General features: G+C 44.6%; 1 protein-coding gene across 2 annotated transcripts; it reads left to right on the top strand.

Annotated features, from left to right (window-relative positions):
- The first annotated feature begins 616 nt into the window (after window positions 1-616).
- Window positions 617-4004, top strand: LOC112445128 (uncharacterized). 2 transcript variants are annotated; one of them, XM_024988701.1, is made up of 4 exons: window positions 617-753; window positions 834-895; window positions 995-1222; window positions 1346-4004. In XM_024988701.1, exon 4 carries the CDS (start codon window positions 1429-1431, stop codon window positions 2725-2727), a length of 1299 nt encoding a protein of 432 aa, XP_024844469.1. In that variant the 5' UTR covers window positions 617-753; window positions 834-895; window positions 995-1222; window positions 1346-1428; the 3' UTR covers window positions 2728-4004. The 2 variants fall into 2 exon arrangements, with proteins under 2 accessions (XP_024844469.1, XP_059739657.1); XM_059883674.1 differs by having other exon boundaries at window positions 846-895.
- The last annotated feature ends 7953 nt before the right edge of the window (window positions 4005-11957 follow it).

The following is an 11957-nucleotide window of genomic DNA, read 5'->3' on the forward strand; positions in this document are numbered from 1 at the left end:
CAGGGATATCACAGTCACACGGATACTGCCACAATGCTCGTTCTAGATAGAAACACATTCAAGAGAAAAAACTAAAACAAGTTTTCCATTTCTAAGCCCAGTAGGTCAATGCCAGGCTTTGCTTTCCTCCGTTGTGTGGTAACACTTTCTTATCAAAGTAAAACAAAGGGGCCTCACTGAGTTCTCTGTGTCAGTCATAACTAGAGAAAGGGAGTTTGATTCCTACTTGATTTATTCTTCTTTTCTCCTTTTTGATCAAAAGTTCAACTAAAAGTATTTGCTCAGATAGAAAGGATATTATGTAACTAGTGAGCCCATTCCAAGATTATCTTGTACATATATATAGTACAATAGAAGGGTTGAAAAGGGACTGGAATTTGCAGCAGGACTTCTTTGAGAACTAGCAACTGGCTCTACAGCTATGCTCACCTATAATACGTGATGAATGGATTATATGGGCTAGCGCAAGACCCAGACCTGGATTTTCAACTTGGCGAAGAATTCGAAACCCGTGAGGGAGAACTAAAGGCTAGTATCATACTGAACTGAACAGAGTCTCTTCTTTTTTAAAAAAATGTATTTTTTTTTAACTTAAGGATACTTTCTTTACAGAATTTTGTTGTTTTATATCAAACCAGAATCTCTTCTTTATCAAACGAGCATCACTGGATTATGTAGACGCCCTGGGTCCTTGGTGCGTACACCAATTCTTCTGTGTGGGAAACTGCAACAGATCATTTCTGGGACAGCCCGGTAAGAGTCTGCTCAAAGTCATACCCAGGGGAATCTAGTCAGGCTCATTTTGATAATGCTTTCTTTCTCTGACTTTATAGGCTCAACTCTAGCTTTCTCTGCTACAATTTTGGTCTCCTAAGACTATCTGAAGCATCAAAAGGTAACAATGCTAAGATCTATACCTGACCATTAACCAATGTCTCTATTCCCCTTAGATGCAAATGGAAATATTTTTATGTTGTTGTTTATGTCTTTCCAGTGTTTTCCTCTACTTTCAAAGAAGACAGTGATGACTGATGAAGGTTGAAAATCCCAGCCATCAGGATTTTGAGGGTGTCCAGGGTCGCCCATAGATAGCAGGAGTGAGCCCTTTGTAGGAGGTTGTAGTGGAATAGCACCGATCAGTGAGCTAGCTGCCAACGAGGTGTCTGACATCCTTATTTTGTTCACCACCTCCATAACCAGCTCTGCTTCTAAATGGTTTCAGGTATGGTTGATTTAAGTCCCCCAGACCTGATGCTTGATACTCTCCTTCCAGAAGGGCCATTTTGCTAGCCTTGATTGTAAATCTCATTTCCCTCTTGGATGACTTCTTTTCTCTCTGTTCCAGATCAACATTTTCATTGATCCAGAAACAAAAGCAAGGCAAAGCTGGAGGGGGAAAGAAACGTGGAAAAAGACATCTTAGCTCACATGGAGGCTCTGACGACCCAGGCAAACGCCGCAGATTCAGCTGCCGCGCACACAGGAGCCCCGCCTGCCATTCAAACCGTACTCGAAGATGCTAATCTTGATGCAAGTAGTGGGGGAAATGTGGGGCAGGAAAGCATGGGTCCAAGAGAGGGTGATGAGGTGGAAAAAATGTCCAACCTCAGTCTGTGTCAGGATATGGAAGCTGAGGCCCCACAACCACAGGCAGCTCCCGATCAAGCTATATGGCAGAGGGCTAACATCAGGGGACGCATAGGGAAGAAGAACAGCCGTAAAAGGAGGAATAGGAAGGAAAGAAAGATGGTGTATCTTCCTTGTCCTCTGACGCTGCGGACTCGAGCATCTTCGGCAGCCCCAGTTCTGGGTCACGCTCCTGTCCTGGGGCCTCTGTTAGGGGATGTCAGTGTGGAGGGTGAAACCTGGGAGCAAAGGGAGAATGGTGAGGGTAAAAAGGCATCCATTCTCAGTCAGTCTCGGATGGCACCGGCTGGTGCCCTGTTGCCAGCAGCAAGTCCAACTCAGTCCTCTGCTGAGTGGAACTCTCTGGTGGACAACCAGGAGATAAAAGTAGAGAAGGAAAACAGCCATAAAGGGAGAAATAAAAAGAAGAAGATCATGTGTAGCCCCTGGCCTCTTACGGTACAGGCTTGGGCATCTTATACGGACCCAGGTCCATTACCCACAGCTCCGTTACCCACAGCTCCTGCTGGGGCTTCAGCAGTTGCTGATGATGGAGTCAATACTGGGCTTCAAAGCAGGGATCGAAAGGAGGAGAAAGATAAAATGTCACTGGTTACTTCTTATCAGAGTGCTCAGGCTGGCAGCCCGTGCTCAGATGTGGCATCGGGCCATGGCTCACTGGAGGAGGTTTCCTTTGCTAAAGATGGGTTGAATGTAGGGGAGAAAAGCGGGTGTACGAAGAGGGATAGAAAAGACCAAAGCGTCTTGTCTCCTTCTCGGCCTCTGACAGTCCAAGCTTGGAACTTATTCAGAGCCAAAGATGGGGTTCAGACTCTCTTGCAGGGTGAGTCTTCCATGGCAAGCGTAAGGATGGATACGGGCCAGAAAGGCAGGCCTCAAGCGGAGAGTAGTAAGGAAGGAGCAAAGTCCATTCTTCCTTGCCCTGTGAGGGTCCAGGCAGATGCCTCCTTCGCAGCCAAAGCTCTGGGGCAGGATTCATTTGAGGGGACTTCTGCTCTGGAAGACCGATTTTCCAAGCTGAGTCAAAGCAAGAGGGGGCCCCAGCAGGGAGAGGAGAGCCAAGTGCAGAGCAGTACATAGGTTTCTCTGGAACCTTCCCAGGATTGGAGAAATACAGAGAGATGCCCAGAGGATAAGGATTTGCGGGAGTGCGTGGTGGTGAATTTTGCTAGGCAAGTCGACGGTTAATGTGGGGAGCTCTGCTCTCAAGAGAGGATAGAGACTTTGACCCTGACCAAAACCCACACCCACAGGAGTTCTTCAGTGAAGGGGAGGCAGGGACAATGGAGGGAGAGGGCTGAATATCAGATTCCCTGGATGGGGAAATGGGAAGATTTTTAAGATGCAGGAGAGAAAAGAAAGAAAACTAAGAAGACTGTGGGCCTTGGAAGTGTGACCATCTGTCTCTGCTTGGGAGAAAGATGGGTTTAAAATGCTACTCTGAAGAAAGAGAGGCTCACTACACAAATGGTCTATCTTATCCTGTTTTACTATATCATCGCAATCCATCTCTTGATGGGAGATTGCTCGCCTAAATAAGTTTTAAGTTTACAGGTAGTAGATGCTATATGGTTGGCATATACAGGCTAATGTTTTAGAAAAGCAAAAGTCCTTATGCTGTCTATCCTTTTTCCTGTAAGATTTTTCACATCCTTGGGAGAGGTCTGTTACTTACGGCTGGGAAATGGTGTTATGAGTCTAGAGTGTAAACCAAGGACAGAATGTGTATTGTATCCTAAGAACACTACTCTTGACTGGAAAATGTTACTGCATGTTGCATATTAGATTGTAAATTGCCTTCATGATTGCAGGGAGCTCCTGGACTGGCTGGTTTACAAGCGCTGAGAGTGCAGACTCTAGAGTCACAATGCCTGGGTTCAAACCCCAGCTTTGACACTCACCCCCTGTGTTCCTCTGAGCAACTCACTCCTGTCTTCTGGTTCCCAGGTTCTGCTTCTGTCACCTGGCAATAATAATAACCCCTGCCTTGTAGAACTGCATGAGGATTAAATGAGTTAATACATGTGAAGCCTTTAGAAGAGTACTTTGCAAATAATAAGCCGCCAAACGACATCAGCTATTATTACTTTATCTTGCAGCATTAAATTTCATGGAAGGGCCTGGCATTAGCAGGGCCTGGCCTTTAATTATGTGTCTTACAAGTTATACAAACAGCAATGTAAACGTAAGACAGAAGATGATTCCTGCACTTAAAAAATCATGGTAACAACAATTCTTAAAGCCATGACCATGCTGTTTAAGGAGGAAACAAGTGATAAAATAGTAGCTATGATTTTGAAGTGATAGGATTTCAACCATGTCAAGAAAAATTGCTGCAATAAACTCTGGAAAAGAAATACACTACTATGTTAATATTGGTTATTTCTGGATGAGGGGGATCATGCGTGAGGATGTTTTTCTGTTTCTTCATTCTTTTCCATAACTCCCAAGTTTCTACATTACCATGTCATCAGCAAATGATCAAAAAAAATTAATGAGGGGAAGAAGACTTCTCCACAGTGAACTTGTTAGAGGGGAGTCACCTGATATGAGGGGACCAGACCTTCCCCAGTGAACACTCCCCAGCTGGCAGCTCTGGAAAAGAGATTCAGGTGCCTTGGACTGGGGTTGAATAGAGCAGAGACAGCTACACTGTGCGAGGCGGTGGGTGGGGGGGGAACTTCTGTATTTCTCCAACAACCTGTGGGAACAAGGGAGGGGTGCTTACTCTTCTGCTGTAATCAGCCGTTGCCTAAATTGGCAGGCGCTGTGCTGCTCTGGCTATATTATTGCTGCCATCTGTCACATTTGTTGAGAACTTATCCAGAAGCTTAGCTGGACAATGTAGCTTGGTACAGGGTGAGATTAAAAAGTAAACTTGTTTTAGCCTTCTGTATAGCCTGGCTTTGGGGATCAATTTAGTTAAAATGATATCCTGATCATTCCCCCGACAACACTGAAGGGGTAGGTATTCAAGGAAGACTCGGGAGGTGGGATCAAGTGCCCCTTTTATGTGTCCCCAATGCTCTTAGCAGGGGTTTGGAAGCTTTCTGATGCCCATGCATCTTCCTGTCTTGAGGTCCAGCTACACTCTGATCCCCCTTGAAGAGGACAGTAGTACCCTCAGCTGGTCATGTGCCTTGCTGTAAAACCCATGGCCTTAACCAGAAAAGGGACTGGATGTATGGGTGTTGGACAAGTGGCCACATAGTCTTATTACCTCTCACTGTAATCTCAGGGGTGGCTCTCTGATATACATCAAGATCAGAATATAGGGAATGAAAGAATGCCAGTGGAGCAGGGCTTTGGAAGGGCAAGACTAAAGGGCTCCATGCTTTCTCCCAGGTAAGTTTTCCCGCCCACTGTCTCCTACATTAGTAGAAAATTCAGTGCAGGAAAGCTAAACAGAGCAAGGGGAGGAGCAAGGAAAAGGAACTGAGAGACTGGTTGCCCAGTTCTTGGTCTGGTTCAAGTTTGAAACTGTAAAAGAGGGTAAGAGGGCTCTGAGGTTTATTTGCTGTCCAGCTCAGCTCACCTGGGTAAGAGAATCAAAATGAATTTGAGGCAAAAGCCTGTAACTGTGAATAAAGGCTGAGTTTGCCTAATGTATTTGCTGGGTCATGTTAATCTTGGGAAACTTCAAGTACAACAGCAGGCAACTGACAAGAATCTGATACAGTGTGGTGGAGGGAATCTGAGAAACACAATTAGCCTTGTGGTTGTCCTTGCTTTATTCTACTGTTGCCACCTCTTGTACTTAAAAGAGGTGGGAGCCAGGAGGACTGTTCCCCTTTGACAAAGGCAACATGATGGAATCACTCATCATAGGATAAGTCTTTGACCCTGAACTTTCTAGTCCCAACACATTATTTCTTTTTAATTTTTTTAATTGAAGGGTAATTGCTTTACAACAGTGTGTTGGTTTCTGCCATACATCAACATGAATTAGCCCTAGATATACATATTGAACCTCCCTCCTACCTCCAACACATTATTTCTGTCTATTTCAAATCTAAATCCTTCTGCCTGCCTGTCTTCCCTAAGAGTATTTAACGTTTCTAGCCCTGTCTACTGCTGCTCCCCATAGGAACCATCTATTTCAACCATGCTGGTCACATGAGTGTCCCCCAAATATGCCATGAATATCCTTACCTGCAGACTTTTTGCAAATTTTCACCTATGCCTGGCCTTTCTCCCCTGGAACACATTCCCTGCTCCCATTTCAGAACACAGGGCTCCACTGGGCCTTCCCCTCAGCTCACTGATGCATTTTCATTGTTTCATTTGAGGCTTTCTTTTCACCTGAGCCAAAGCTGCTTACTCTGTTGCTTCAAGGGCTCAGTGAAGTTTTGCAATAAGAAGTATTCATGCAGGATATACAGTGTTCTAAAATTCAGTCAGCCGCTTTTGGGGAGAGGGATCATTTCTTGGTACATCAAGTGGGTCAGGTGCACAAGGGACTACACTTTAATTCCACAACTAGGTAAGGAAACTGCTGAACATTATTCATTTCCTACTAGTGAAATAAATGGGCTCCCTGGGGTGGGGGCGGGGGAGCCCTGAGAAACACAGTAGCTCTTTCCTGGGCCCTCCCTTAAATAACAATCCTACGGTACCCAGAGTTTGTATAGGCCTTAGCTTCCAAGAGGTTCACAGTGGTCCTCAATATCAAAATATACTATCCATAGTACATGAACATGTCAATGACCCATTTGTGGTGGATGTGCGCTTATAGGGGCTTCCCTGGTGGCTCAGTGGTAAAAAAATTCACCTGTCAATCTAGGAGATGTGGGATACTGGACTTGGAGTTGTTTTACCAGTAGAAGTGAGGCTGCACTCAGTCTTTTAGTCTCTTACTCCTTGTGACCAAAGGCAGCCATTTTCCAGCCAGGGATGGGCCTTGGAAGGGAGTAAAGCTAATTGAGCCACAAAGTGCCCTCCCCTGGCCTGGAGCTCTAACCACCTCAGCTCACCAGCCAGAAGCGCTTCTGTCCCTTAAGACCCTGGTATTCTTCGATTCCGCACGTGACTCCAGCAGTGTGAGCTCTGGAGTCTGATCATCTGAATTCAAACCCTGACTCTTCTTACTAACTTGGGTAAATTGCTAAACCCTCTATGCCTCAATTTCTTCAACTGAAAATGAAATTAATAATAATAGTACCTGCCTCTTTAGATGGTTGGGAGGATAGAGAGTGTTTATACGTGTCAAGTACCTAGAGTAATGCCTGGCATGTATTTAAGTACTCAATTCATGTTGGCTACTAATATTATTCATTCTTCCCCAGTGAAGAAACCAAGAGCTGAAGTATTTTGCCCTGCGGGCTTTGGTTTTCCCTACAAGCTGGTGCCAAGCTCTTCGTCTTCATTTGGTTATCAAACTAGATTCCTTGGCAACCACGTTACACCTTCCCACAGCCCTCACGCCCTGCCCATCCTGACAACATTATTTAACTGCCTTTTTGACACTGCCATGGGTGCGTCAAAGAAACTTCAAATATTGTTTCTGCCCTCAATAAGCTCAACATTTACCTCCGAAGATGGGCCAAAAGGAAAGTGACTTTTGCAGCACATGCACCCTATCACAGTGGGCACAGCCAAAACCCATTGAGTTTAGCCACATTCAGGGCCAACCCCAGAACAAGTTTTTAACCCAAAGTTGTGAAAGCCAAAATAAAAGGTCTGGGAGATGTCTTATAAGATATTCCTGTTTTGGGGGGAAAAAAAAAACAAAATGAAAGGTTTGGTTTCCTGACAAGGTGAGAAAAATCTACATCTGTTAACCACCCATAATTATGCTGCATACTGAGAGAATATCTATCTATCTATCTATCATCGACCTATCTACCTACCTGTTTCTTATTTAAGCAGGATACTGGATCCTTGAAGAGTTTCCAATCTAGCAAAAATCTTGAAATATTTTTTAAAATAATGCAACACAAGGACAAATGTCTGATTCCACTTATTTGAGCTACTTAGACTAGCTAAATTCATAGAGACAGAAAGTAAAATAATGGCTACCAAGGGCTAGGGGCGTGGAATGAGGGTACAGAGTTTCAGTCTGAGATGATGTAAAAGTTCTGAAACTAGACAGTGGTGATGGTTGCAGAACAATAGGAATGCACTTAAGAATACAGAACTGTGCACCTAAAATTGCTAATATTGTAGATTTTATGACATGTGCCTTTTAACAAATTGTTTAAAAATAATGCAAGATGGTAAAAAAAAAAAAAACTCACATGCTAAATTATGCTAACTATGCTGAAAGTAATTTCAGTCATACTGAGCTCAGAATAAGGAAAACTCAAAGAGGACTGGAATAGTTCAGGACAGTTTTCTAGAAAAGGAAAGATATGAGCCAGGTTTAGATGAAGGGGGACAATCTGGAAAGGAGAGAGTGAGAGGAAAATTGCTGCAGCAGAGGCCCAAAGATAGTGATGAATATGCCCCCCCAAGGGGGCACAGTCAGCTCACAGAAAAAGATGTGTTGCTTAACAAGCAATGGGAGCTGTGGCTGCTTGAGTGGGATGGAGCCTCACCTGAGTGACTTGAACTGCAGGCAGACACTTGAATTGGAAGCCTTGGGTATGAGACATTCATTGTACTGTTATATAATTTAATTTTTTACTACTGAAATCTGAGCGACATCTACAGTCTAATTAATTATAATGAGTCTGGTTTTCATAATATGTTATAATTGTATAAGATGTCACCATGGGGTGGGGCGGGAATCAGGGTGATGGGTATTAGTGACCTCTTGGCACTCTTTTTGCAACTTATGAGTCTATCATTATTTCAAAATCAAAAGTTAGAAAATCAGGAGGAGGGGATGGGTATGACTATAAAAGTGTCACACAAGAGAGCCTTTAGTGGTCATGGAATGGTTCTGTGTCTTGATTTCTGTGGTAGTTGCATGAATCTGTGTATGCATGTGCTAAAATGGCATGAACTAAAACACACAAACATTGTAGCAATGTCAATTTTCTGGCTTCGAGTCTTTACTATAGTTACCTAAGGAAGGTTGAGTGAAAGGTATATTGAACCCCTCTGTTCTATATTCACAACTTCTTATAAGTCTATCAGATCAGCTCAGTTGCTCAGTTGTGTCCGACTCTTTGCGACCCCATGAATTGCTGCATGCCAGGCCTCCCTGTCCATCACCAACTCCCGGAGTTCACTCAGACTCACGTCCATCGAGTCAGTGATGCCATCCAGCCATCTCATCCTCTGTCATCCCCTTCTCCTCTTGCCCCCAATCCCTCCCAGCATCAGAGTCTTCCAATGAGTCAACTCTTCGCATGAGGTGGCCAAAGTACTGGAGTTTCAGCTTTAGCATCATTCCTTCCAAAGAAATCCCAGGGCTGATCTCCTTCAGAATGGACTGGTTGCATCTCCTTGCAGTCCAAGGGACTCTCAAGAATCTTCTCCAACACCACAGTTTAAAAGCATCAATTCTTCGGCGCTCAGCCTTCTTCACAGTCCAACTCTCACATCCATACATGACCACAGGAAAAACCTATAATTACATCAAAATAAAAATGTTAAAGTTTGCAAAATTGTATAAAGTTAGAAAATGAATGTTTGAAAAATCAACTTATCTGTGTGCACATTGACTTGAAAGGAGGTAAAATGGGCACAGGATGAGAAAAAGTTATTCCAAGCAGGTATTTCCTCACTTAAACATGGTTCACTCAGAAAAGTGGTTGGCCCTGGGTAAACAAAATGTTCCTTTGGGTTGTTCAGTCAAGGAGAAAAAAATTTTTAGTTTATTGGATTTATGAGCCAAATGTGTTACTGGATGAGGAGGTTTTGTCTTACGAATTTGGAGTTGAAACTTTCTAGTCAGCCATCTGGAAGTGAGTTAGGCTGTGACAGGGCAAACAGAAATCTGCTTATAAAGAAACTGTAAATTCATCTGCTCAGATGTTGAACCAGAAAGCTAGAGCCTATTCTCTAAGAATAATCAATCTTAAAGGAAATCAAGCCTGAATATTCATTGGAAGGACTGATATTGAAGTTAAAGCACCAGTACTTTGATGCTGAAGCTCCAATACTTTGGCCACCTAATGCAAAGAGCCAACTCACTGAAAAAGACCCTGATGCTATGAAAGATTGAGGGCAGGAGAAAAGGGTGACAGAGGATGAGATGGTTGGATCGCATGACCAACCCAAGGGAACATGAGCTTAAGCAAAGGCCAGGAGATACTGAAGGACAGGGAAGCCTGGCCTGCGGCAGTCCATGGGGTCACAAAGAGTCAGACATGACTGAGCGACTGAACAACAACAACAAATTCTCTAGAAAAATAATGGAAACACCTTTACAGGTCTGCAGCCTACAACGAAGGCATTGAGCTTGGTACAATCTTCTGTAGCAAGTGAGTGGGCATCTGGTTGTACAATAGGCCCATCAAGTGATGGAGACTCAGAAGTCCATCATCCAAACATCATCTGCTTGTCCAATCAAGCCCACTCAGCATCCAGAGTCTACAAAAGAAAAAGCTGAATGCCAACACGCAAATTTTCTCCTTCTTTCCCTCCTGTATTTCTTTTCAGAAAACAGATGTCAGTTGGGGTGGACAGTGAGTGAAGGGACAAGAGTTGGAGGGTGATCTTCCAGATTGTCACACATCCTTCCTCTGCCCGCCTCCTGCAGCTGATTGGGACCTCGGATGAGGCTCTAGGAGTATATCCGGCAGCTGGTTTCAGCTGGTTGCCTGGATACAAGCCAAAAGTGGAGTGGGAGGGTGACGAGGAGGAACTGGAATTTCTTTTCCTTGTTTTTGTCTTCCACTTTCCCTTCCTAAAGTTTGCACCCTTCCATCCCATTTGGCTTTGTGCTTCAGCATTTCTTTCTGGGGGACAAGGCTCCTGCTACTGGTTGAGTTTGTTTTCTGCTCTGCACAGTGGCTGACTTCCTTCATGTTTCCGAGATACCTCAATTATCCTGATTGTTTCAGTTTGGGCTCCTGAATTAAACTGGCTGCTCATGAATACCCAGAGGATTTATCACTTAATAACTGAACTGCTTAGGTCATTAAGGAAAAGTAGAGAAACAGTCAAATGATTGTTAATCTTGCAGAACATGTAACAAGGAGATGGCCATTGGCTTCCTGTTAAATCCTTTAAGGTTCCTGTCTGTGAAAGGAGGGCTTGTTTTCCCTTTTTGGCCTTGGGGATCGGAAGCACTGTTTGGGGTGAGGTAAAGGGCATGGCAGGCTGGAGGGCAAGCAGAGACCGGGACTTCTGACAGCAAGCTGTGGACTTTTGATTTTTGCATATCTCTTCAGACTAGTCTCCTATAAGGTGTGTTCTAAATGCATTTGCATGATTTCCTTGGCAGGTATTTGCATTCACCTGGGTGGGGAGCTTGATTCCAGTGTTTCCCTCTGCTCTTGTGTGGCTCTAGGGACAGGGCAGGGGACTCAAAACTTTAATGCCTCCCCTCATCACATCCCGAACTTTGTTCCCATTTAGCTGGATGAGGATCCTTGACCTTGACATATGTCAGTACTCCTACAAAACAGAACGTTTACCCCAAGGCATATGCACCAGGCCAACAGAGTCACTTTTGACTTTCAAATTGTGTGCTGTGGCTGAGGGTGAGAAAGAAGGGCTACGGAAGTATAGGAATTCCTGGAGCACCTCCTAGCCATTTACCATGTGATTTGCCCTGCTCTCAGCCTGTGTTCTTTCTTCTGCGAATACCTATGGTGAACCAGGAGGGCTATGCAGCCCTCTTGGGAAGGAGATGAGTGAGCATCAGAAAAATTCTATTTGACACTTCATGAAGGTGCTCCTCTGCTGCTGCTGTGTCACTTCAGTCGTGTCTGACTCTGCGCAACCCCATAGACGGCAGCCCACCAGGCTCCCCCGTCCCTCGGATTCTCCAGGCAAGAACACTGGAGTGGGGTGCCACTGACTTCTCCAAGGTGCTTCTCTAATAGTTCCCAAATCCTGCTAGGCCATCTGGGATACATAAAAGGGGCACTTGACCCCCATCCTGAGTCTTCCATGAATATTCACCCCTTCCATGTTGTCAGAGAATGCATCAGGACACTATTTAACTATATTGACCAGAAAGTCATATCAGTCGGTCAGTTCAGTCTTTCAGTCGTGTCCAACTCTTTGCGACCCCATGAATCGCAGCACGCCAGGCCTCCCTGTTCATCACCAACTCCCAGAGTTTACCCAAACTCATGTCCATTGAGTTGGTGATGCCATCCAGCCATCTCATCCTCTGTAGTCCCCTTTTCCTCCTGCCCACAATCCCACCTAGCATCAGGGTCTTTTCCAATGAGTCAACTCTTTGCATG

This window comes from Bos taurus, chromosome X, assembly GCF_002263795.3.
Source record: "Bos taurus isolate L1 Dominette 01449 registration number 42190680 breed Hereford chromosome X, ARS-UCD2.0, whole genome shotgun sequence".
NCBI classification, from domain to species: Eukaryota; Metazoa; Chordata; class Mammalia; order Artiodactyla; family Bovidae; genus Bos; species Bos taurus.